At 41.1% G+C, this 23,488-nt stretch overlaps 1 protein-coding gene and 1 long non-coding RNA gene across 4 annotated transcripts in view; one reads left to right on the top strand and one right to left on the bottom strand.

Annotated features, from left to right (window-relative positions):
• The window catches only part of LOC125630408 (uncharacterized), a 43,499-nt gene that overhangs the window by 6,359 nt on the left and 13,652 nt on the right, over nt 1-23,488 (top strand). The gene's annotated exons all lie outside the window — the stretch shown is intronic.
• LAMB4 (laminin subunit beta 4) overlaps nt 3,119-23,488 on the bottom strand; it is a 98,823-nt gene continuing 78,453 nt past the window's right edge. Inside the window, exons 25-33 of the mRNA XM_048836315.2 lie at nt 21,670-21,830; nt 15,840-16,045; nt 14,685-14,888; nt 10,288-10,432; nt 7,762-7,969; nt 6,846-6,984; nt 6,362-6,538; nt 5,179-5,332; nt 3,119-3,430 (exon numbers count right to left, since the gene is read on the bottom strand). Coding sequence (XP_048692272.2) covers nt 3,291-3,430; nt 5,179-5,332; nt 6,362-6,538; nt 6,846-6,984; nt 7,762-7,969; nt 10,288-10,432; nt 14,685-14,888; nt 15,840-16,045; nt 21,670-21,830 — 1,534 coding nt within the window. The 3' untranslated portion in view covers nt 3,119-3,290. The remainder of the gene's footprint in view (nt 3,431-5,178; nt 5,333-6,361; nt 6,539-6,845; nt 6,985-7,761; nt 7,970-10,287; nt 10,433-14,684; nt 14,889-15,839; nt 16,046-21,669; nt 21,831-23,488) is intronic.

Genomic DNA, 23,488 nt, shown 5'->3' with positions numbered 1-23,488 from the left:
GAAGCTTGAAAATTGGATCTTCAAAGCCAGGAGTGGACTAGCAATTTTATATTCATTCTTAATTTTCTGTAAACAATTTTAGTTGACCTGTTTTAGTTAAAATGTAGTTGGCCATGTTCAAAGCTAAAAGAAAGTTGAGCGCCTTTTCTCTAGAATTAGACAGAGATGTATTTATGGAAACAGCTCAGATTGTCAGTGTTTTCCAACTACAAGAGTTGATTGATTTTGTTATAGCACTTTTTAAAAAAGTGATAAAAATGTAAAACACTAAACCAGAAATTATTTGCATACCTACATTAAGATGCCTTTGTTAGTGTTAATCAAAGTTGTAGTTTGGCTCCATCATTTTCACAATGAAAGCTATTGTACTGTTAATACATATTGTGCATTGCCTTGGGGCACATTTGCGTTGAATAATAAGAATATCTCTACAATCTTATCTATTCCAGTAATTCTCCCACCCTACTACCTGAGCTCTCATAAATGTAAAGTTACAACTCTGGAATTTTCTCTTTAATGGATCAAAATGCTGCTTGCCTTTAGATAAGGAATATTTCACGCAACACCCCAGCATTAGAACATGTAATGTTAAGAGCCTTTTATTACTGCAGAAAGTTCTGAATTCTGTAAATATTGGTGTGGTTGCAAAAGCCTGGGGTTCATTTTAACACTCAGCGCTGCTCTTTGCACATGGCAGTAGCCATATAGGCCGTTCAGAAAAACTGAACAAAGTAGATAATGGGATATCCTTTATTGGACAAGTGAGGTGAGAGGTAACAGTAGTAATTTTAGCCAAGTTAGAACCATTGTTACCACACAGAGAAGACAGAAATTTATAGAGGGGTTTGAAGTACTGCCTGGTAATACCAAGCACTGAGACTGGGATTTTCAAATCCTAGGATTTGGAGGCCTAACTCCCTCCAGATCCTTTGAATATCCCAGCCTGATGCTTTCTCTTTCCTGTGCTTAGTCAACCCTGTAACCAAAAAATAAAAAAAAAAATCATACCTTGTGTCTTATATTCTAACATTCTTTTCATGTTCTTGTTGAAAAAAAAGCGAGTCTTAGCATGTTAAAACTGATTTTCTGAAAATGCTGCATCAATAGAGATATTAGGAACCACAGAACATAGATTTTCAAAACTTCATAGTCCTTTATATTCACTATTTAATAATAAATATTATCAAAATATATTTTGTTGCACTAATAAAAAATGTGGGCAATCGCCAGTGGCAAAATTAATACCTCTCAGCATTCATGAATAGTAACCAAACAAGCTGTAGCTTATAAAGGTATTGATTTCAAATTCTGTTAAGATTGTACTTTCATTGCAATGTTAGTACTTTTTTAAAACACTGATTCAGTTGTAGATTAATTAGAGCTAAACGGGTCTTTCCCATCTTGGATCAGAGCTTCGAGATGTGGGTTTATGAACCCCAGGAGTGGGTTGAGTTAACCCTCAGTATCTTGGTTGACCATTTAAGTGCCACACCCTTTGTGATATATTTCACTAGGAAGGTGGTGAAGCACTGGAATGGGTTACCTAGGGAGGTGGTGGAATCTCCATCCTTAGAGCTTTTAAGGTCAGGCTTGACAAAGCCTTGGCTAGGACTATTTAGTTGGTGTTGGTGCTGCTTTGAGCAGGGGGTTGGACTAGACGACCCTTGAGGTCTCTTCCAACCCTGATATTCTATGATATAGGGCCCTGCTCCACAAACACTATGATCAGGTGTACACTACAAACTTGCATTGCCATAGGCGCTGCTGTAGCTCTTCTGGTGAAGATGCTCTAAGCTGAGAGGACAGAGCTCTCCTGTTGGCTTAATAACTCCACCTCCACCAGAGGTGGTTGCTACATCAGCAGGAGACACTCTCCCGCCAACATAGCGCTGTCTACACAAGGGGTTAGGTCAGTATAACTATGTCACTCGGGAGTGTGGATTTTTCACACTCCTGAGCAATGTAGTTATACCAAAGTAAGTGTAGCGTAGACCTGGCCAACCAAACATAAGTGCTCACTACGGACTGCTCCGGTAGTAATCACTATGCCTGGTAGTGTTTGCAGAATCAGGTGCATCATTGGTTTTTAATCGCTATGACATTTTTATTATACAGCGCTGTAACCTGGCTTTTTTCATGTGGATTAGATACATTATATTACACGAGCTTTTGATCAAAACATTTCTTTAACCAAAGTTAGTGAATTTACAACTTATTCTAGAGACTAACCAATCCGAAAGCTCATGCTCAAATAAATTGGTTAGTCTCTAAGGTGCCACAAGTACTCCTTTTCTTTTTGCGAATACAGACTAACACGGCTGTTCCTCTGCAACTTATTCTAGTCACATTGGAAAGACTGGATTTAAACATCTGTATACAGCCATCTAGTGTGTGAGAGGAACATTGCAACCCATAAATAAATTGGTTAGTCTCTAAGGTGCCACAAGTACTCCTTTTCTTTTTGCGAATACAGACTAACACGGCTGTTACTCTGAAACCCATAACCTATGTCCTTTAATAGGCCAATGCTACATGAGGATACCTTCAGTGAACAAACAGGCTGCATGCTTCACTGGGCTGAGCAAGGCTTGCTCCTCCCTGCTTTGTCCCAGCAAAGGTGACCAGATTTTCGAAGTGAATCCTGGGACCCCTGTCATGGGGGGACAGGGGTGGTGGTGAGGATACATAGGGGACAGTTCTGCTTAGCATTCAGAGGATGTGCAGGGGAGGGTGACAAAGAAAAGGGTGCCTTTTCTTCAGCCATGCAAACTTTCCATCCTCTCACTTCTCAGCTTCCACATCACCCTGTATAATTTGTCACTCACACACCAGAGGGCCATTGCACAGGGGTGAGTGGAGGATCACTGAAAGGCCTGGTGGTGATGGTAGGTTGTCAACAGGTGACAAACCTGGTAGCGAATAGCCCTTGTGGTGACCGTATCCTTTGAGCCTGTTGCCTATGTCACTGGCTGAGCTACATTCAGATTCTCCCCTTTTCACCAAGAGGAGCTAGTGGGCTTACTGCTGGCAGTGTCTGTAAGACTCAGCATGAAAAACAGCCCCTGCTAACTTCTTCAAGTATTTTATTAAAAGGTTTTTTCCTAGTGCCATGTAAATTAAACTGGACTAAAAACCAGCAGAAAATTAGATGATTCCATGTATCTAAGTACTGTACACGTCACTGGCTTAGCAGAATACAGCCATTCAATTCTGAAAAGTTCAGAAAATGGTAAAAACAGAGGCTTGAGCCAATTTCCATTGCCATTTGAGACGGGATGTTTTACCAAGTCCTAACTTTTGCAAGTAGCGTATTTGTTTTCTTGCTCAGTAATGTCCTTTTTTATGGCTATTACTTGATCCTCTAGTTGCTTTAGTTGATCAGCCTTATCTTGTTTAGTCTGATTCAGATCTTGGAGCTTCTTTGCCAAATCTGAAAGAAGAAAGTAACATTTAATGATGCATTTATTGTTGTGCAAGTAAAAACTGCAGAACTGTTAAGATTCCCTTGGAGAAATGTGTGTTGTCGCTAAAACTATTTGACAAGAACACGTGTGTTTTATCTGCAGATTACAACAGCTTTCAAGATGTTTATTTTTCCAAGTGTGCTTTTATTGTTAGCCATTGTGAGTAAGGCTTTGTCTACACTACACAGCTTTCAGTGACCCAGCTATGCCGCTACAGCCATGCTGTTAAAAGACACACCGTGTAGTCACTGTTTGTCGGCAGGAGAGAGCTCTCCTGCTGACAAAAAACTTCCATCCCCTGCAAGCGGCGTTAGCTTTATCGGCAGCAGAGCGCTCCTGCTGACAAAGCGCTGTTCTCACTGGCACTTTTCCTTGACAAAACTTTTGTCTTTTTTGGCGGGGGGTAGGTGTTTTTTTAACTCCTCTGAACAACAAAAGTTTTGTCGGTCACTTGCCAGTGTAGACATAGCCTTAGTCTGTGGAGATTTTGTCTTGGTCAGCTGGTTTCAGTGGTGATGACTCAAACTGAGTGCTCAGCAGTGTAAAGGCTCACAGTCTGGCTCCAAATAACTCATGCTACTCTCCTTCATGGGAGTTTTATGCAGGTAATTCCACTGGCTTCTACGCAGTTACTCCAGATTTACACAAGGGTTGTTCAGAGGCCCCCAGTCTTTATCATGAAAACACGTGCAATGACGATGAATCAAAACTGCATTTCTTCATGATGTGCAGTCCTAAGAGCCCCATCGTCATGGTTTCGGGGCCTTTGGACTGGGGAATGCTCAGAGACAACAGAACAGGGTTATTTTTCTTCAGTGTCTTTTCTCAAGGTTTATTCCCTCCTGTGCTCCCCTTCTTACCCCCCATTAACATCCAAAAGAATTTACTCCCATGCTGGCATTTGCTGTTCGGTTATTTCTATAGGCCGCTGAGCCTGGTAGGAGCAAGCCCTGTACTGCTTTCTTTTAAATCAGTAATAAAACTTCCATATGTTTCAATGGATGCAGGATTGGGCCCAGTCAGTAGACTGGTGCTATGCACTCTGGTGGTTTGCTAGCGTGGGGATATTACTGTGATTTACTATTGACACACAGACTGTAATGCTCATAAAAGTCAAAAGCCTAATGCTCAAACAGCATCCCACCAGCATGTCCCAGCCACTTGGTGTTTGCAATCAGTTGTGCTTTACAGATGTACACAGAACCCATCAGGACAAAAGGGCCTCATCTTCCAAGGTGCCGAATAGCCTCACCTCCCGTTGGCTCCAGTGGAGCTTGTTGTATTCCACCCCTCCCCACCCATCCCAAATTTTCACCACTTGAATAACTTTTCCCCATTCCCCTGGCAAACCTGCTGATTCCAATGGGAACCAAAGGTGCTCAGCACTGGGCAGGATTGTGCTTTCGGGTACAATGTTGCGAGCAGTGTGTTTTTAAATCAATTCAGTAAAATCGTTGCAAAACCCTGTGTGGACACTCTTACACTGATTTAAACTTGGCTTATAGCAGCTTGTGTTAGAAAATGGACAGGCACAAACTAAACCAAGGTAACGAGTTTGAAACTGTTTGCAGTAGTTTAACTACGCTGGTTTTTAAAACTGATTGTAGGTAAGGCAGTGCACTGTGTGTGTAGACAAGGCCTTCAGGTTATATTTCCGTCTTTCAGCATTTTCATGTGTATTTCACTGCTGGGCACAGAAATGAAAGGGGGACACCTGTTATTCTTTTGATGTTTTCTTCAGTCTCTTCAGCCAGTTTCTCTGCTGCTTCTTTCAGCTGCTTCAGTTTCTCTAATGTTTCTCTGGGAAGCCCTTTCATTTTTACTTTTTCTTGCAGAATGGTGTATTTTCTCTCAAGGTTGGTAAATTCCTGCAACAACAAAAACAAACAAACAAAAAAATCCCACTTTATTTTGTGTAACGACGTGCCCTGTAATTTATTTGACCTACGAAGAAAGCAGAGATTTTTCTACCTCATTTACCGTTCCTCTCTGAATCACACATTATGTCTTTAATTCTTTTTAATCTAAAACTCACTCGGGACAAATATGCATTGAATGAAGCCCTGAAAATGCAAAATCCAGCAGAAATCAAAATAAAAACAATCTTTCCTGTTGAACAATCCAAAATAAAGAGAGGATAGAGCTGGATAATAAATATAATTTAAGCAGGATTTTAAAAGATGTGTTATTCCTAGTTTATTTCCCTTTATTGATTTTGGGTTTGTTTCCATTTTAGACACAAGGCTCAATTCAGTTTTAATGAACTAGGCATAGCATAATTTTTACAAATTTGGTTTTATAATATTGACTTTCTAGCTCTGGGCCTACTTGGTTTTGGTTCCTGTGAAGGTTGCAGTTTGATTTCTGCTGGATTTCTTGTAGTGTGGAGGCTCATTCAGTGCATACTTTGGCTTTTGATCTGTGGCTGTTTGTTATCCATACACAGAATTCTGGAAAATTTCTACTTAGTGGGTACTTAAGAATTTGAGCTATATTGAGCATCAAGGGGAAAAAACAAGACAGTTTTCTCTGAAGTCAAGTGTGTTAAATGCAAGGGACAAGACTGATACCTTCACTCACAATGAGTAGTACCTTGCCCCATGATGTAACGTACTATTCAATGAGAGTAAGGATATCACAGTCTGGTCCAAGATTTGTGTTTGTTTAAATTGATGTAAGTAAACAGGACTATTGTTTGCTGGATAAGTTAAAATGGACAGGAAACACTTCTAATTCTGTGCAACTCTAAATTGGATGGCATAATGGAAAATTTAAATAAACCATGGAAGGAGCATATATGCATATTTACAGTACACTTTTCATTAAAAAATAGTGCAAAACATGTGGGAAGGACAGCGATTTTCTTGAATATGTGACAGAATACGGAAATACATTACTTTATCTGTGTCCATAGCTTGATTTTGTGCCTGTTCTGCATCTGCTTTTGCATTTGCAGCCTGGTTCCCATTCGTCAGCATTTTCTTCTGCAGCATGGTAATTTCATCTTCCAGCTCAGACTGTTTATCTGAAAAGTCCTTTAGTTCATCACTTGTCTTATTCACTTGATTCTCAGCCTATAGGAAAACAACCAGAAAGTCATACTCCTTTTATGCCATGTATAACTAACCTGCAAAACTCACCACTGAAGTATATTAAGGCAAACAGATTAACAAGTCCCCTTTAAAGTGGAACTGGTGCCATATCTGGGCCAAAATCTGTTCACAGTTACACTGGTCTAAATTTACAGTGTCTTTGGGATCTTTGCATTGCAATCTAGGTTTTAGAAACAGGCTGTAATTTAAGTGAATTGCAAGAATCATAACATCACACAATAAATGGATAATAAACTAAAATCATTGGCTATATTGTACATCAAGATACCTGTGAGATTTTTGTCTTAATTTCTTGTATCTCTCCATTTAATCTTATGAAGGTGTCTTTGGTTTGTCCTTTCGTGCTTTCAGCTTCCTTCAGGTTATTTATCATTTCATCAAGAGGTGGCAGAGCTTTTGCTGCTTCCCTAAAATAAAAGTAAATAGTTGTATAATATTGTTATGTATAAGCACAGTAAAAGGCATCTCCTCAAATCCCTTTATACCCCCAAACCCAGAAATGCATTACTAGTCTCCTGGTTCCTTGAGTCCAGCATTCACCAGCTCTTCCAAAAATCTAGAATTGCTGGTCCCAATGGGATGGGAAAGCAACCCATCAAAAAGAGAAATCAACATGGACTTGAAAGTTAAGTTTGGGATGTGTGATGCGGCAGGCTGGCTGATGCTGTGCTACCATTCAGGAGGCCAAGAAGCTGAATACATTTTCCTCCTCCCCACATTCCTCCTCTGGTTGCGTATCACCATTCAAACCGCCCAATGACTGAGGTCCCAAATGAAGTGAAGAGCTTCCTTGGGTTGACAAGTCCGCTTGGCTAGTTCAGCAGGCAGAGCAGTCAAGATCTAGCAGAGATGTAGGCTCAGATCCTCAAAGGTTTTTAGGAGCCTAACTTCTATCAATGGGGATTAGGCGTCTAAATACATGAGAGGATCTGGGCTGTAGCTTTTGATGATTTACACAGCTTTGCGTAGTGAGAAAGGTGTCAGATCATTACCACTGGAGAGAGGCCCCAGTGCAAATGAAAAGTAGGAACATGCTGTAATGAAAGTCCAGAACTTTATTTGCTGTGTAGCCTTTCCACCTGCTGGCTGGTATACTGAGTGACTTCACTAATGAATTTGCCCTAGGTATGTGCACTGCAATTTCATTTAGATTTATCACATCAGTAAGAGAATATTCCACTCACTCAGCTTGTTTGGCTTCCACCAGAAGTTTTTGGGCATCTTTCCTTTGTTTATTTAACTTGTTCACATTTATTTCATAGTTCTCACAGTGTGTTACAAGGTTCTGGATTTTATCAAGCATATTTGTTAGCTCTTGTGGAGTCCTTGGAAGGTTTATGACTAGAACATGCTTTGCCACCTTCTCTATGTCTTCTGGAGGTGCACTTTCATCTTTAACAAATAGAGTACAGAACATAATAAGATGTACCTTTCTGCACAGTGCAAATTTAAACATTGATACAGTGTCATATATGCTGAGTTATGCTGGCTAATAAAGTTGACAAACCACAGCAAGGAGGGGTCAAGCACTTGTTGTAGTGGAATGTTATATTTCAAGGTGCTGCTAATCTGTTGTCAGAGCAGGATAAAAATGGATTTGAGCCTACTCTGAACTGATGCATTAAAATTTGGGTGTAAAACTCAATCCCCAGAGGGCTCTAAATCATGGATGTTTGCAGTGTTGCTGTAGCCATGTCCCAGGATATTAGAGAGACAAGATAGGTGAGGTCATATCTTTTACTGAACCAGCTTCTGTTGGGCCAATAAAAGATGTTACGTCACCCTCCTTGTCTCTCTAAATCATTAAAAGAAAAGGAGTAGTTGTGGCACCTTAGAGACTAACCAATTTATTTGAGCATCAGCTTTCGTGAGCTACAGTGAAGTGAGCTCCTTTTCTTTTTGCGAATACAGGCGAACACGGCTGTTACTCTGAAACCTGTCTCTAAATCATTGACACATTTGCTGTGTTGTGCAGAGCCCATTTCTCCCCCCATGCACCCGATCAAGGGGAGTGTTGTGTGAACGTGGCCACAGTGTTTGGAAGGTGGCTTTATAACACCTATCCAATGGCTTACAAGTAAGACTGTGTGGAAATAAACATTTGAAAAGTTTGTGCAAATGTTGCAAAACAACCTACCAAAGATTAAACACTAGAAATGATAGTGGTGTGCTGTTCAGGGGGCACCGTTAACTCCTTCATTCCCGAAGGATAATTTTCTTAGAAATATTTTACAACAAAGAACAGAAACAAAAGCTAGTACACATGGCAATGCTCAGTGTGGCTGAGTTAACATTGCCATAGGCACCTTAACTGTTGTATTTCCTGCCTTTTTAATTTGTGAGTAAAACCAATTATAAATGATTCATTCACCGTTGCTATCAAGTAAACAAAATCTATGAATCACTAGGACTTATGCACAGTTTTGCCTTTATTTTTGATAAAGTAACTTAATTATCTCATTACAAAGGAGAACTCTGTTCCCAGCTGTCACTCCACCACAGTGGACTGGATGCTACTGGATTGCCAACCCCAAATGTTCAAAAATCATAAGTCAAGCCATCAAAACCACAAGACTGGCTTAAAAATCTTGAGAAATCAATAAAGCTGGGGTTTTTTACTTGCCTTCTGGGTTTGTTTGTTTGTTTGTTTGTTTTTTGAACCTTTAGGATTATTTTTTTTTCCACAGCGATGAGGGCTGGAAACTTTATTTTAAAATGAAAGCAGAGATTCTGCTGTAATCACTTGACTCCAGGTCTAGGGCTCTAAGAACACCAAATATTGTGAAATTCACAAGGGCTGGCAACACTGATTTGGTGTGTTCACTGTCCTAGCTATTTTTAAAAAAGGAGAGGAAGCAGGTCAAGGGAGGGGTGAGAGGAAAGTCCCCAGTTCCCTCCCTACCATGCAACAGTCAACCTGGTGCCTCTTAGTGAGCATGGAAAACTGCATTGTTAGGGGGTCGCTGGGCTTTATGCAGGTGAAGTGCAGAAGAGTGGGAGATGAAATGCAACTCCCAGGGGGTGAGGATGCAGAGCAGAGAAGGCCCCATGCTTGTAGACTGGAGTTGCAGATGCTCTGCCCCACTTATGACTGTTAGAGCTGCATAAATGTGGATCCTCCCCACCCCACCCAAGCCATCCTCATTGTCACCTTCTGCCAGCCTATTCAGGGCTGGGGGAATGTATCACTTTGTGTCCTGATTTCTGCAGGACTAGTGGGGGAAGGCTGAATGTGCCTTTTGCCTTCAGCTGGCAGCCCTGCCTATGTGGTCACTCCCTACATGTGGCTCCCCATAGAGAACCTTCCACGTGGGAAATGCTCTGGAGCTTGTGGGCATGACTGGACCAACAGTTAGTTGTGTAAGGCAGTAACCATCTGGACCACTTGCATCCACATGCTTAACATTAAGCCCATTAATAAGTCATCACAGGGTTGGGATTTAATAGATCTCAGGGAAATAGTCCAACATACTGATATGCCATAGGAGGGAGAGCTGTGTTAAACAGCATCACTGAAAGAGATTGATCGATTCAAGTCTAGACAGCAAATCAGACACATGTGTGCAGTGTGGCTCTTAAAGCTGAAAATGCCAGTGCATTTTGGGGGTGCCCAGGCTGAGGCATCACGTTACAGAGCAGAGAGGTAAATGCCATATGATACTGAAATACAGGAAGCAGGATACCAAGAAGAACTTTCCATGCATATTTACCTAACAAAAAGTCTTTAACTTTTCTGATGAACTCCTTTGCGTCCTCCCTGTCAATTTCAGTTTGATTCTTAGCTTTCTCTAGTTTCCCGTGTAACCGTGAGCCTTTTGTCTTGGTCTCTTCTGCCATTTTTCTGATGCTTTCAATCTGGAAATATTTTAAAATATAGTGTTATCCTTTCTAGGGTTTAAATGTCATTCTTTGGCAAGCTTGGCTCCCATCGGGATATATTAAAACAATACTTATAAAAGACTTCAGCCCAGCTTCTTGTCCTGTTAAACTGAGTGGGCGTTATAGCATTGACTTCATTTGGACCTTCACCAAAGACGACATAACATATTCCTTCCATTTTCAAAGACTGTTAAACAATTATTGTTTTGAGGGCAAAAAGTGTCCACGGTTAAAAACCGAGATGCTGCACTTCACTCACTCTTAAAATGATATGGACATTCAGGCTGAAGGAGAGGAATATCTAATAATTGCAGCTACACCCCCCATTTCTGCTTGGAATCAGTGTAAAATGTAACATTGTTACATTTATTATTAAAATTATTACATAAAGGATGGTGCCAAGGCCAGTAGGTTTGAAATATGCCTTTAAAAGTTGAATGTTTCCATCAATACTACATTCATAATCATTTAGGGCTGGTCTAATCTTGAAATGCTGCAGCAGTGCAACTGTACCACTGTAGCACTTCAGTGAAGACGCTACCTACACCGCTAATGGGAGAGATTCTCCTGTCAGGGTAGTTACTCTACCTCGCCGAACGGCAGTAGCTGGGTCAATGGGATCATTCTCTCCTCAACCTAGTGCTGTATTTAGGTTGGTTTAACTGCATTGCTTAGGGCTGTGTATTTTTCACACCTCTGACAAGGTAGCAATACCAATCTAATTTCCTACTGAAGACCAGGCCCCAGTTGACGGTTTTATTTTAATTAGCTATATTTCAACAGTTTTTTAAACAGCAAAACAGGTGTTTGTTTTGCTGGAGGCCATACTGTGTTTAGGTGAAACTTCTATGTACTGGTTCTCCACAATCCAGGGGGAGAATGCTTCACACGTGTTTCAAACAGATTAATTAATCCTCACAATTTCCCTGTAAGGTACTGTAAATATCACCTGTATTTTATAATGAGGAAACCGAGGCCCAGAGAGGTTAAAGGGACATTGTCAACCTGAAAAATCAAGTTTCTGTCTGAAAATGTTGGACCTATTATTGTCACAAGTATCACCTAAGATTATCAGGATTGAAAGAAACTAGTAACGAGAACAAATTTTTAATATTTTTCCACTTTGTTTACTGTGCATTTAACAGGATTTTATGTATAGTCATTTTCACTGTTTTGTTACATAGTTAGCAAGGGAGACCTGGCAACTGAAGAGATCCTTATAAAACATCACAGGAACAGAACACTTCATATTTGTAAAGACATTTTTAAAAGTGAAAGAAACTATTTAAAAAGAGTGTGCCTTCAGAGAATGGCTTTTTTAAAAAAATTACTTGTGAACTTAAATTAACTTTATACACATGAGGAATCCCATTGATATCAATGAGCATGCAGTGGGACTTATTCAGGTGCATAATGTTAAGCAAGTGGTTAAGTCTTGGCAGGATCAGGACCAATGTCTTGCAAGGTCACCTGTCAAGTCTGTGGCACAGGCAGGAATATAATTTAGCTTTCCTGACTCCCAGTCCTGTGCTTTAGCCACTAGATGACATTTCTTCCTTGATGTAAAAAGGCACATTGGGACAAAAAAGAGGTAGATGTTCACTTTAGAAGACAATGACAGCACATCAACATTTTTGCCACTGTTTGTAGTATTGTGGGCAGATGTTGGCCCCAGAATATTAGAGAGACAAGGTGGGTGAGGTGATATCTTTTATTGGACCAACTTATGTTGGTGAGAGAGACAAGCTTTCAAGCTACACAGAGCTCTTGTTCACGGCTGGGAAAGGTATTCAGAGTTTCACAGCTAAATACAAGGTGGAACAGATTGTTTTACATAACTAATGAACACATATTGTGAGAGCTCATTCAGAGTAAAGTGGCCCATTAACAGCTCTGCAGTCATAGGACAAAAAAGGGGAGTTATTGGGTTACAGATTGTTCTAATAAATCATAAATTTAGTGTCTGCTGATTTGATCACTATCTGGTGGTTGGATTTCAGGGACTGCATAGCTGTCCTCCTGACAGTGGAGAGATTGTGGTAGATGTGATGTGCCAAAGGCACCACTGTAGTTCCCAACCATGATGACTACGTTAAAGAGGCCGACTGACAACTCTCCAACACCATCTACTATAAAGAACTCAAAGACCATCCCACAGCACAATTTACATTTGTGTGTGAAGATATCACCAAATCTTTTCCTAAAGAAATCCAAAAGAAACTCTACAAACTTCATCCCCCAGGACCACACCCCAGGGACCTGCTAATGCTTGCCGAGATATACAAACATCATATCTGGCCCTGGCACTCTTACTGAAGGAATCTCAGGACTCATCAGATCATCCTCAAACCACTCACCACACAAAGGGCCAGCTTCCTCCAGAACACAACTGACTTCCTCCAGAACCTCTGCAACATTAACAGTCTCCCTCCAAATACCATCATTGCCACCATGGATGTCACTTCCCTACACAGCAACTTCCCTCGCAATGACGACATGCATCACTGCCTCCTTCAAATATCTACAAACAATGGACAACACTCAGCTATCCACCCCAAACACATCACTAAACCCATCCATTTCATCCTCACCCATAACAATTTCACATTCAACAACAAATACTGTGTCCAAACCATGGGAACAGCCATGGGTACTAGGATGGCTCCCCAAAAGGGTCACCTTGAGGAAGAATTTCTGAAAACACCATGAACCCTGTGATATACCTAAGATACATCAATGCTATTTTCATCCTTTGGACAGATGACCTAACTCCTTCAGGTTTCCACCACAACTTTAACAACCACCACCCATCCATCCAACACTCTCTCAAACACTCCTGCATCAACATCAACTTCCTGGACACTACAATCAGCTTCAACAATGGAACTCTACAGACAACTGTATACAAGAACCTCATGGACCACCATGCCTACCTTCAAAGATCCAGTAACCACCCCAAGAAATCTGTCATCTACAGCCATGCCCTCAGATACCACAGAATATGCTCCTAGGAGGAAGTCCAGGATACAGATCTTAGCACACTTAAAATTGCCTTCACCATATAAGGACACTCCACAAGACAAGTAGATCGCTTCAAGAATGGGCCACTCAAATACCGCAAAAGAACCTGCTTCAATACAGAAAAGAACAACAACAACTTTTGATCAAACACACGCACACACACACGCACACACCTAGTTATCACCTTCCACCCCACACTGGAACCCAGATGGTATATTATTAAATAATTACAACCCATATTCGACTGGGACCACATCCTGAAATCAATCTTTCCCATCTCCTCTTCTGGCCTTCAAACATCCCCCCAACCTCAACAATCTCATCATCAGAAGGAAGCTCCCCACAGACCAGGACCCACCAACTCAGAGCAGCACCAGAGCCTGCCATAACAACAGATGCAAAACCTGCAGACATCTCTCCATTGCTATAATGATCAAAACCCCCCTCAAAACACCTTTCACGATCTATAGGTCCTACATATGCCTATCACAACGTGTGGTATACCTCATCCAGTGGATTAAATGCCCTAATAACAACTACGTGGGTGAAACTAGACAGTCACACAGAAAAATGATAAAACACAAAAACACTGCACCACTTTTGAGGGAACACTTGTCACAAAGCAGTCACTTTATATCTGACCTCTCAGTCCTTGGCCTCAAAGGAAACCTTCACAGCATGAGACTCGGAGCTTAAAATCATAACTGTGCTAGACACTAAAAGTTCTTTTTGCTGATACAGACTAACATAGCTACCACTCTGAAATTAAAAATCATGGTCTTAATAAAGACGGCTTATTATAACAATCTGTAAACCTTTTACCCTCCCCTTTTTTTGTTCTATGCCTGCAAAGGTTTTAATGGTCCACTCTGAATCCTCTTTCACAATATGTGTTAACTCCTTATGCTAAACAATCTGTTTCACTTTGTATTTAGCTGGGACACTTGGAGTGCCTTTCCCAGACCTGAAGAAAAGCTCTGTGTAGCTCAAAAGCTTGCCTCATTCTCCAACAGTATTTGGTTCCATAAAAGATATTACCTGATGTACCTTGTCTCTCTAATTTTGACACTGTCCCTTTTATAATAAATTGTGCAATTACCTTCTGGACATGACCGTTTGGATTAGTCAGATTCTTTGTCTTAATTCCTGCATCACATTTGGCTGCCAAATTATTCCTCAGAATACACTAGATTCGGTTATACAGCACCTGATTTTCAGACTCTTGTAGGTGTCTGGTCAAATTATTTAACAGCATGTCTGTTTCTTCAGCTTTCTTGACTGCGTTTGTAGAAAGAGGAAGAGTTCCATTACAGTTTGGGCCACCACATTGTTCGTTTCCATTGCTATTTCGACATAAAGCTCCCCCACAAGCAGTTACAACACACGGCAGGTTTCCTGGTAGCCCACAACTCTGCAATAAAAGCACGTTAATGGCAAGAAGCAACACGTGTTGAGCTTTTCAGGATTCTGAAATGTAATACTGGAGCAAGGAAGAATATTTGACATTTATAATGGCACTTTTCTCCTAAAGGATCCGAAAATACTTCACAAAATACAACGCGACTGAGATGGAGGCACCTCTGGGATAGTGGGCAGTGAGCCAGCTGACACACACTATATAATAGTTGATGAAGTGGGGGAACCTTCTGGACAATGACAACAGTGAAAACAGTTAGTCTTGCAAAAAGTGCTGTGGGATGCTGAGGCTCTGTGTACAGTATAAATGTAGTCATGTCAAGGAATGCAGTTAGAGCTGGCTCATCCCCTCGCCTGGTTACATCTGTGGTTCACATCTGAAGTGTAGGCTGAACCTTAACTATATGAGTAAAGCCATGGCCTAACCATGAAACCATAGGTCTAACTGAGTTATAAAACATGGTTAAGATCCAATCTGTGTTCCAAACTGAACCATGCTTGTAACCAGGCTAGACAACAGAATTGTAACCAGGTTCTTTGACATGGCTTTATCTCATATGACCTTTAGACAGGGCCTTAGTGTCCATACAGAGCAGACAGTACCTCTGTTTTTAAGACCTCATCCCCAAGATCCCTCTCACTTCACAGGATCTTAGAGCCTGGGCTTCTGCCTGAGCCCAGAAATCTATGCTGCAATAAAACAGCCCCGCAGCCGGAGTCCTGTGAGCCTGTCAGCTGGCACAGGCCAGCCACGGGTCTCTAATTGCAGTGTAGACATACCCTGAGATTTCCTTTTCCAGATTTAAAAGTATTGCAAACATTCCTTCACAAAAAAAAAAAAAAGAAAGAAAGAAAAAAGAGTGTATATTAGTGTTACTGATTGGCAACAGCAAAAGTAAGTATTTTATTTATCTCCCTTTTAAAAATAAAATCCATAGCACTTTACCTTTTCATTCAGTTTTTGGATATCTGGAATCTTGAATAGTCTGAGCTGCTCCAAGGTATAGTTTTCTTTTGAGGTTCGATTGCCTAACATGGCAAGTATGCCATCCCTGGTGTTTTCTGAATATCTTATGATGGGGATTGCTCCACTGATTTTCTCTACAGCAAATGATGACATTTGGTAATACTTCCTGATGTTGCTGAAGGAATCTACATGAAGAGAAACAGCATTTAATATGAGAGGCAGACCATATTTTACTGTATCTAACAAATACATTCTTGATACATGATGAGTGGCAGTAGCTTCGCTAGGTTGTCAGCTGGTTCTTGACTCTGCATGAGAAAGGAAATTAAGCTGGGGAAGCCAGGGATTGTGATTTTCTGTCAGGTTTGTGAATCCTTTATTCAGCCAGCTATGGAGTTTTTATTTTAGAGCTCTAGCTATTGAAAGCCTAAAAACAGATACAACAGGGATGGTTCCCACATCGTTTTTGGATGTCCAAGATATGGGGCAGACAAATAAAGATTCCGGTGTATGAACGGGTTCTGATTAATGACTCAGACAGCTATTTACTTGTATCAAGGGCTCATCAGCTGATGGAATTATTGACTAGATGGAGCATCCAGTCACTTCTGCCACCAGTCACTGTCAGAAGACAGGATACAGGGTTAGATGGACCACTGGTCTGACACAGTATGGCAGTTCTTATGTTCTGCTATTTTGAGGATGGGATGGGAGAATTAATTTTGCCAATTGAAAAACCCCTAAAAATGGTCATTTCTATTATCACAATTCAGTAAAGCACTTAATCCTATCCCTATTCATCATAGCACTTAAAAGTTAAAGAGGTGCTTTACTGAATTGGGACATAAATGTAGAACAGAGATTGAAATTTCTGGGGTTTCATGTGGTTTGGGAAAAATGCAATTTTAGATTTGATGCATTCTTACATTTTTTTTTATTCCCCTGTTAATCCCATAAACAAGAGAAGAAATGCTTTCAAGAAAGAACCTTTCTTGTTTCCTTATCTTAAGCTCTCAAATTTGTATTGAAACACAATAGTTTAAAGGAAATTTTTTCTGAAACTCAACACATTTTGCAAAACTTAAAATGTAAAGAAAAAGTTGTAAAAGTTTCATAAAAACTACAGCTTGCACTGTGTTCTCCCACCCTGTTAGCGTGTGCAGGGAGTAGAGACTCAAGTGGCTTCATTGCAATGAGATATTATTTATAGGTCATTGCATATCATAGGTTTCTATTTTCGTAACCAAATACAGGGCTTGTCTACACTTAAAAAGCTACAGCTGCATAGCTGCGCTGCTGCAACTACACCTTTGTAGCGCTATAGATACTACCTACGCTGATGGGAGAGATTCTCCCATTGGTGTAAATGATCCACCTCCCTGAGTAGCTAGGCCAATGGAAGAATTCTTCCATCAAGCTAGTGCTGTCTGCAGGGATTTAGGCTGGCTTAACTACGCCGCTCAGGGGTGTGAATTTTTTACACTCCTGAGAAGGAAGTTATGCTGACCTAATTTTCTAGTGTAGACCAGGCCTCAGCTGGATACTAGAGGCCTGATCCAAAGCTGACTGAAGTTAATGAAACTTTTGACTTCAACAGGTTTTGAATCAAGCTGCAAAGCCGGAGCTGGAAAGTTAATTTAATGAGTGGTTTCAGAGTAACAGCCGTGTTAGTCTGTATTCGCAAAAAGAAAAGGAGTACTTGTAGCACCTTAGAGACTAACCAATTTATTTGAGCATGAGCTTTCGTGAGCTACAGCTCACTTCATCAGATGTATACCGTGGAAACTGCAGCAGACTTTATATACACACAGAGATCATGAAACAATACCTCCTCCCACCCCACTGTCCTGCTGGTAATAGCTTAAAGCTATTACCAGCAGGACAGTGGGGTGGGAGGAGGTATTGTTTCATGATCTCTGTGTGTATATAAAGTCTGCTGCAGTTTCCACGGTATACATCTGATGAAGTGAGCTAATTTAATGAGTATGCATCAATTGTGAATATTCATTTTAAGGACATTGATGTTTGTGTCTTTCCAGCAACTTTAATTAACCACTATAATATTGACATGCTCTCGACTGCTAGCCAAACAAATACTTAGGAGGAGATCTATGCACTACTGATGCTCTGTTTTTCAGGGTCTTATGCAAAGACAGATGTGTGGGGTCCCATTCCCCACCCATGGCTCAGGCTTTCTAACCTCACCAGACCGACATCACACCAAAGGGAAACAACTCTGACGTGGTGCTGGCACCAAACTGAGGATAGATGCAGGGAAAGAAAAAACAAACTGAACAGGGAGGAAGGCTCACGAGAGAACTGGCAGCCCGGTGGCAGTGCTTATTGTTGGAGCTGTCAGATACTTGGTGGCAGGGCTAATGGCTGCATAGGGCCATGACTCCGTATGTAGTATAAACCAGAGACCTCAATTATGGGTGTTATATATGAATGTCTGACTGTTGGTCTCCAAAAGGTTGAAAGTATGAAAAAGCCTCTGAAGCTGACCAAACGGCATCAATGGGTTAAGCTACCAAGGTACATAAATCAGTGACCTGCTTACCACTTTGCATAAGGTGTTCTTTCTTAGCCCTGCTCTGAATAGGTTTCTCCAGCTTTATGGATTGCTTTGAGAAAATCTGAGCAGGAAGTGATCAGTGTGGGAATAGCACCATGCTGTGCTGAAACACTAGTGCACCAGCCTGAATGGAGGAGTCAGGCACAAAGGGGTGTGGCAGAGTGGATCATCTACAATTAGTTGTTTTCTTTCCTTCCTTCTTTCTTTCAGCTTTATCTTTCATCCTCTGTTTCATTCTTTTAATCTTATTTAGCTCCATTTTATTCTTATTGAAATAAAACAGCAAGAAACTTTGAATTTAGAGAAGTGCTGGTATTTTGCTTTATGTAAGCACTGAGCACATTAATAAAACAACAACAACAGCAAGCCCACTTTGAATGTACACATATTCTATAGGCTGGAATCAATTTACATCTTTCTGACAGTATTATAGAAATAAGAGTTAGGTTCTTTATTGTATTGTATGGTGTTTGACATTCCAGCCATAGGCTTCCAAAATCCAAGATCTTTCTTGTCTTGAGCATTATTTGTTTTGATCAATCAGTAGGGTGGTTTGTACTGTATGTACTCCACTGCTCTTAATGGATGGACTAACATCTGCTCAGTGTTTCTGCCTCATTCTCTAGAAGCTGGCCTATGAGGATATCATTCCTACTACTCCTACCAGCTGATGGAGATTCTACTTAGCATGAGTTAATATTAAGCATAATTCACTTAAGAATGCAGTGCGAACAGGAACCTTGTTCTAAAACTGCAATTTTCTGTGATGTTAAGCAAGGCACTTCACCACTCTGAGCTCTGTTTTCCCCAGATGTATATTGTGAGAATATTCAGATTCAGATTCCAAGGCCAAAGGGATCACTGTGATCATCTAGTCTATGTTATATGGGAAGTCAGGCCATAGAACTTCCCCAAAATACTTCCTAGAGCAGATCTTTTAGAAAAACATCCAATCTTGATTTAAAAATTGCCATGGTTAGAAAAACCACCACAAGCCTTGGTAAGTTGTTCCAATGGTTAATTAACTTCACTGTTTAAAATGTTCACCTTATTTCCAATCTGAATTTATATAGATTCAACTTTCAGCCATTGAATCTTGTTTTACCTTTGTCTGCTAGACTGAAGAACCCTCTATCAAATTTTTGTACTTCAGGTAGGTACTTCTAGACTTCAAGTTACCTCTTAACTTTCTTTTTGGTAAGCTAAATAGATGAGTTTCAGAGTAACAGCCGTGTTAGTCTGTATTCACAAAAAGAAAAGGAGTACTTGTGGCACCTTAGAGACTAACCAATTTATCTGAGCATGAGCTTTCATGAGCTACAGCTCACTTCATCAGATGCATACCGTGGAAACTGCAGCAGACTTTATATACACACAGAGAACATGAAACAATACCTCCTCCCACCCCACTGTCCTGCTGGTAATAGCTTATCTAAAGTGATCATCAAGGTGGGCCATTTCCTGCACAAATCCAGGTTCTCTCACCCTCCACCCCACCACACACAAACTCACTCTCCTGCTGGTAATAGCTCATCCAAAGTGACCACTCTCCCTACAATGTGCATGGTAATCAAGGTGGGCCATGTCCAGCACAAATCCAGGCTTTCTCACCCACCCCCCCTTTTCCCGGGGACACACACACAAACTCACTCTCCTGCTGGCAATAGCTCATCCAAACTGACCACTCTCCAAGTTTAAATCCAAGTTTAACCAGAACGTCTGGGGGAGGGGGGTAGGAAAAAACAAGGGGAAATAGGCTACCTTGCATAATGACTTAGCCACTCCCAGTCTCTATTTAAGCCTAAATTAATAGTATCCAATTTGCAAATGAATTCCAATTCAGCAGTTTCTCGCTGGAGTCTGGATTTGAAGTTTTTTTGTTTTAAGATAGCGACCTTCATGTCTGTGATTGCGTGACCAGAGAGATTGAAGTGTTCTCTGACTGGTTTATGAATGTTATAATTCTTGACATCTGATTTGTGTCCATTTATTCTTTTACGTAGAGACTGTCCAGTCTGACCAATGTAAATGGCAGATGGGCATTGCTGGCACATGATGGCATATATCACATTGGTGGATGTGCAGGTGAACGAGCCTCTGATAGTGTGGCTGATGTTATTAGGCCCTGTGATGGTGTCCCCTGAATAGATATGTGGGCACAGTTGGCAACGGGCTTTGTTATTGCCAGCAGGAGAGTGAGTTTGTGTGTGTGTGTGTGTGTCCCCGGGAAAAGGGGGGGTGGGTGAGAAAGCCTGGATTTGTGCTGGACATGGCCCACCTTGATTATCATGCACATTGTGTAGAGAGTTGTCACTTTGGATGGGCTATTACCAGCAGGAGAGTGAGTTTGTGTGTGGGGGGGTGGAGGGTGAGAAAACCTGGATTTGTGCTGGAAATGGCCCAACTTGATGATCACTTTAGATAAGCTATTACCAGCAGGACAGTGGGGTGGGAGGAGGTATTGTTTCATGATCTCTGTGTATATATAAAGTCTGCTGCAGTTTCCACGGTATGCATCCGATGAAGTGAGCTGTAGCTCACGAAAGCTCATGCTCAAATAAATTGGTTAGTCTCTAAGGTGCCACAAGTACTCCTTTTCTTTTTGCTAAATAGATGAAACTCCTTGAGTCTATCCCTATACAAAATGTCATCCCTGAACCCTCTTCAGTTTATTAACATCCTTCTTGACTTGTTGATACCTGAACTGGATACGGTATTCTAGTAATGGTTGCATCATTGCCAAATATAGAGGTAGTATAACCTTCCTACTCGCGACGCCCTTCTTTATGCATACAATGATCACATTAGCCCTTTTGGCCACAGTGTATGCTATTGATATGACCTGCTTCTTAATTAAATAATGTTTGCATTTATAGAGCTCTTTACAAAATATTACTAAGGCCAGTCAATGTTAGAGGAGGGAACAGAACCCAGGTCCTCTTAACTCCCAACCCATTATAAATCAGGGGGCTTTTGAGGCCTTCTTCTGCCTTTTTACATGGCTGCTCTGGTACTTCTGTATTAAATTCTGAATGCTTGAAGTCATGGAATTTTGAGCTAGAAGTGGATTTGCAAGTTGATATGTGAAAAAATGATGGCAGTTTTTAAACTCTTGAGATGTTATGGAAAGCTGAAATCTGAGGGTTTAAAACCATGCAAAATAAATTGGAGAAAAATTGTGTGAAACGTCATGAAAAATGTTCTCTTATTTTGATTAGCTGTTGGTCTTCTTACCTTTGTGGCTCAAATTATTCAAACTGTGATATAGATGTATTTTCTGTTTCAGGCTTTCATATAGCTGGTCAGCTTCTTTCCTAATGTCATGTATGATCCCATTCAGGTTGGGAAATTCATCCATTTTATTGAGATATAGGTCCATTTGTGCAACTTTTTGTCTACAGGAGCAAAGTGCAATTGTACAGTAATCATTCAAGATTTATTATTAATCTAGGAGTGAGATACATGTTATTTTAGATGACAACTGTTTACCCTAGACCAGAAGGAAACATTCACTTGTGGCATCATCATATTTAGGAAGGTCAGAGGACTAAGTGAAAAAAGGCCAGCATTTACATTCCCAATTTTATTGACACTTTCTGAAAGGATGCCATTCTGTGTGCTTCAAGCTCAGATTGGTCATGATAAAACCTGCTGTGGAGATTTATCAATCTTCCATTCCTCAAATGCTTGAAATCATGGAATTTTGTTAAAAATTGCCAGTGAAGGATGCAGACAATGCTCCCGCAAAAATGTTTGAACACCAAACGCCTGGCAAACCCCCAGATTCACATGTTCAAATATGAATTTGCATGTGCAGAGTGGGTGAATGCATAACTGATTGGCTAATTAGGCATTCAGCCACTCTATTTGTGCATGCAAATACCTGTTTGCAGCATGCCATTGTAGTTTTGCAATCACACGCTTTTTGAAAGTCTGGGTGTTAAATCCAGGCCTCTTAAAGTCTTTTCAGGTGCATCTCCTGACTGTTATGGGTCCTGAGGCTATGTCTACACTGGCAATTGTCGGCAAAACTTTTGTCTTTCAGGGGTGTGTGTTTTTTTAACCCCTCTGAAAGACAAAATGTTTGTTGTTCAAGCATCGATGTGAACAGTGCTTTGGTCATCAGGAGCGCTCTCCAGCCAACAAAGCTAACCCTGCTCATTGGGGCTAGAAGATTTTGTCAGCAGGAGAGCTGACAAACAGCGGCTACACTGCACAACTTTTAGCGGCACGGCTATAGCAACACAGCAGTGTCGCTAAAAGCTGTGTAGTGTAGACTCAGCCTTAGTCACTGCCCCATTCCTTCTTCCAATGCTTCCTCCCAGCCTGGAGCTTCTTTCTGAAGTGTTTTTAACTGTAAGTTTTAGGACGTGCTACACTGGAGCCTTTCCTCCCTTCGTGCTCACCTTGCTCTGACTGGATTGTCAACATGATTGCTTCACCTCTCCCATTATTCTGATGGGATACCAATACCCCATTAGTTTCACTTATATATTAGCATAACATCCTGATGCTGTGATGCTCTTGTACATTAGTCAGTTATTAATCTATGTATTTATTATATGTAGCTTCAGATACTGACTCCCTTGTGAGTATAGAAGCCTCCCTGCTTTTCAGAGAAATTGTACGGCAAAGGCATGATTTATACATGCACTTGAATTATGTGCAAGTCTGTGCCCTGGTCTACATTACAAACATATGTCGGTATAACTACATTGCCCAAGAGTGTGGAAAATCCACGGGCCTGAGCGACGTAGTTACATCAACCTAATTCCTGGTGTAGACAGCACTATGTCAACGGGAGGGCTTCTCCTGTCGACGCAGCTACGGCCTCTCAGGGAGGTGGAGTACCTATGCAGATGGGAGAAGCCCTCCCGTTGATGAAGGTAGCGCCTTCCCTAAGTACTACAGCGATGCAGCTGCAACAGTGCAGCAGTGCCCCTGCAGGGCTGTAAGTGTAGACAAGCCCGGCGTCTCAGGCACACGCAATCCAGGACTCTGGGGTGCTTGTATTTGCCCACTGAAAGGCTCTTACGGCTATTGCAGGCTTTGT

This window comes from Caretta caretta, chromosome 1 (genome assembly GCF_965140235.1).
Source record: "Caretta caretta isolate rCarCar2 chromosome 1, rCarCar1.hap1, whole genome shotgun sequence".
Lineage (NCBI taxonomy): Eukaryota > Metazoa > Chordata > Testudines > Cheloniidae > Caretta > Caretta caretta.
Note: the sequence above shows the minus strand (reverse complement) of the source record. Positions and strands in the feature narration are given on the sequence as shown.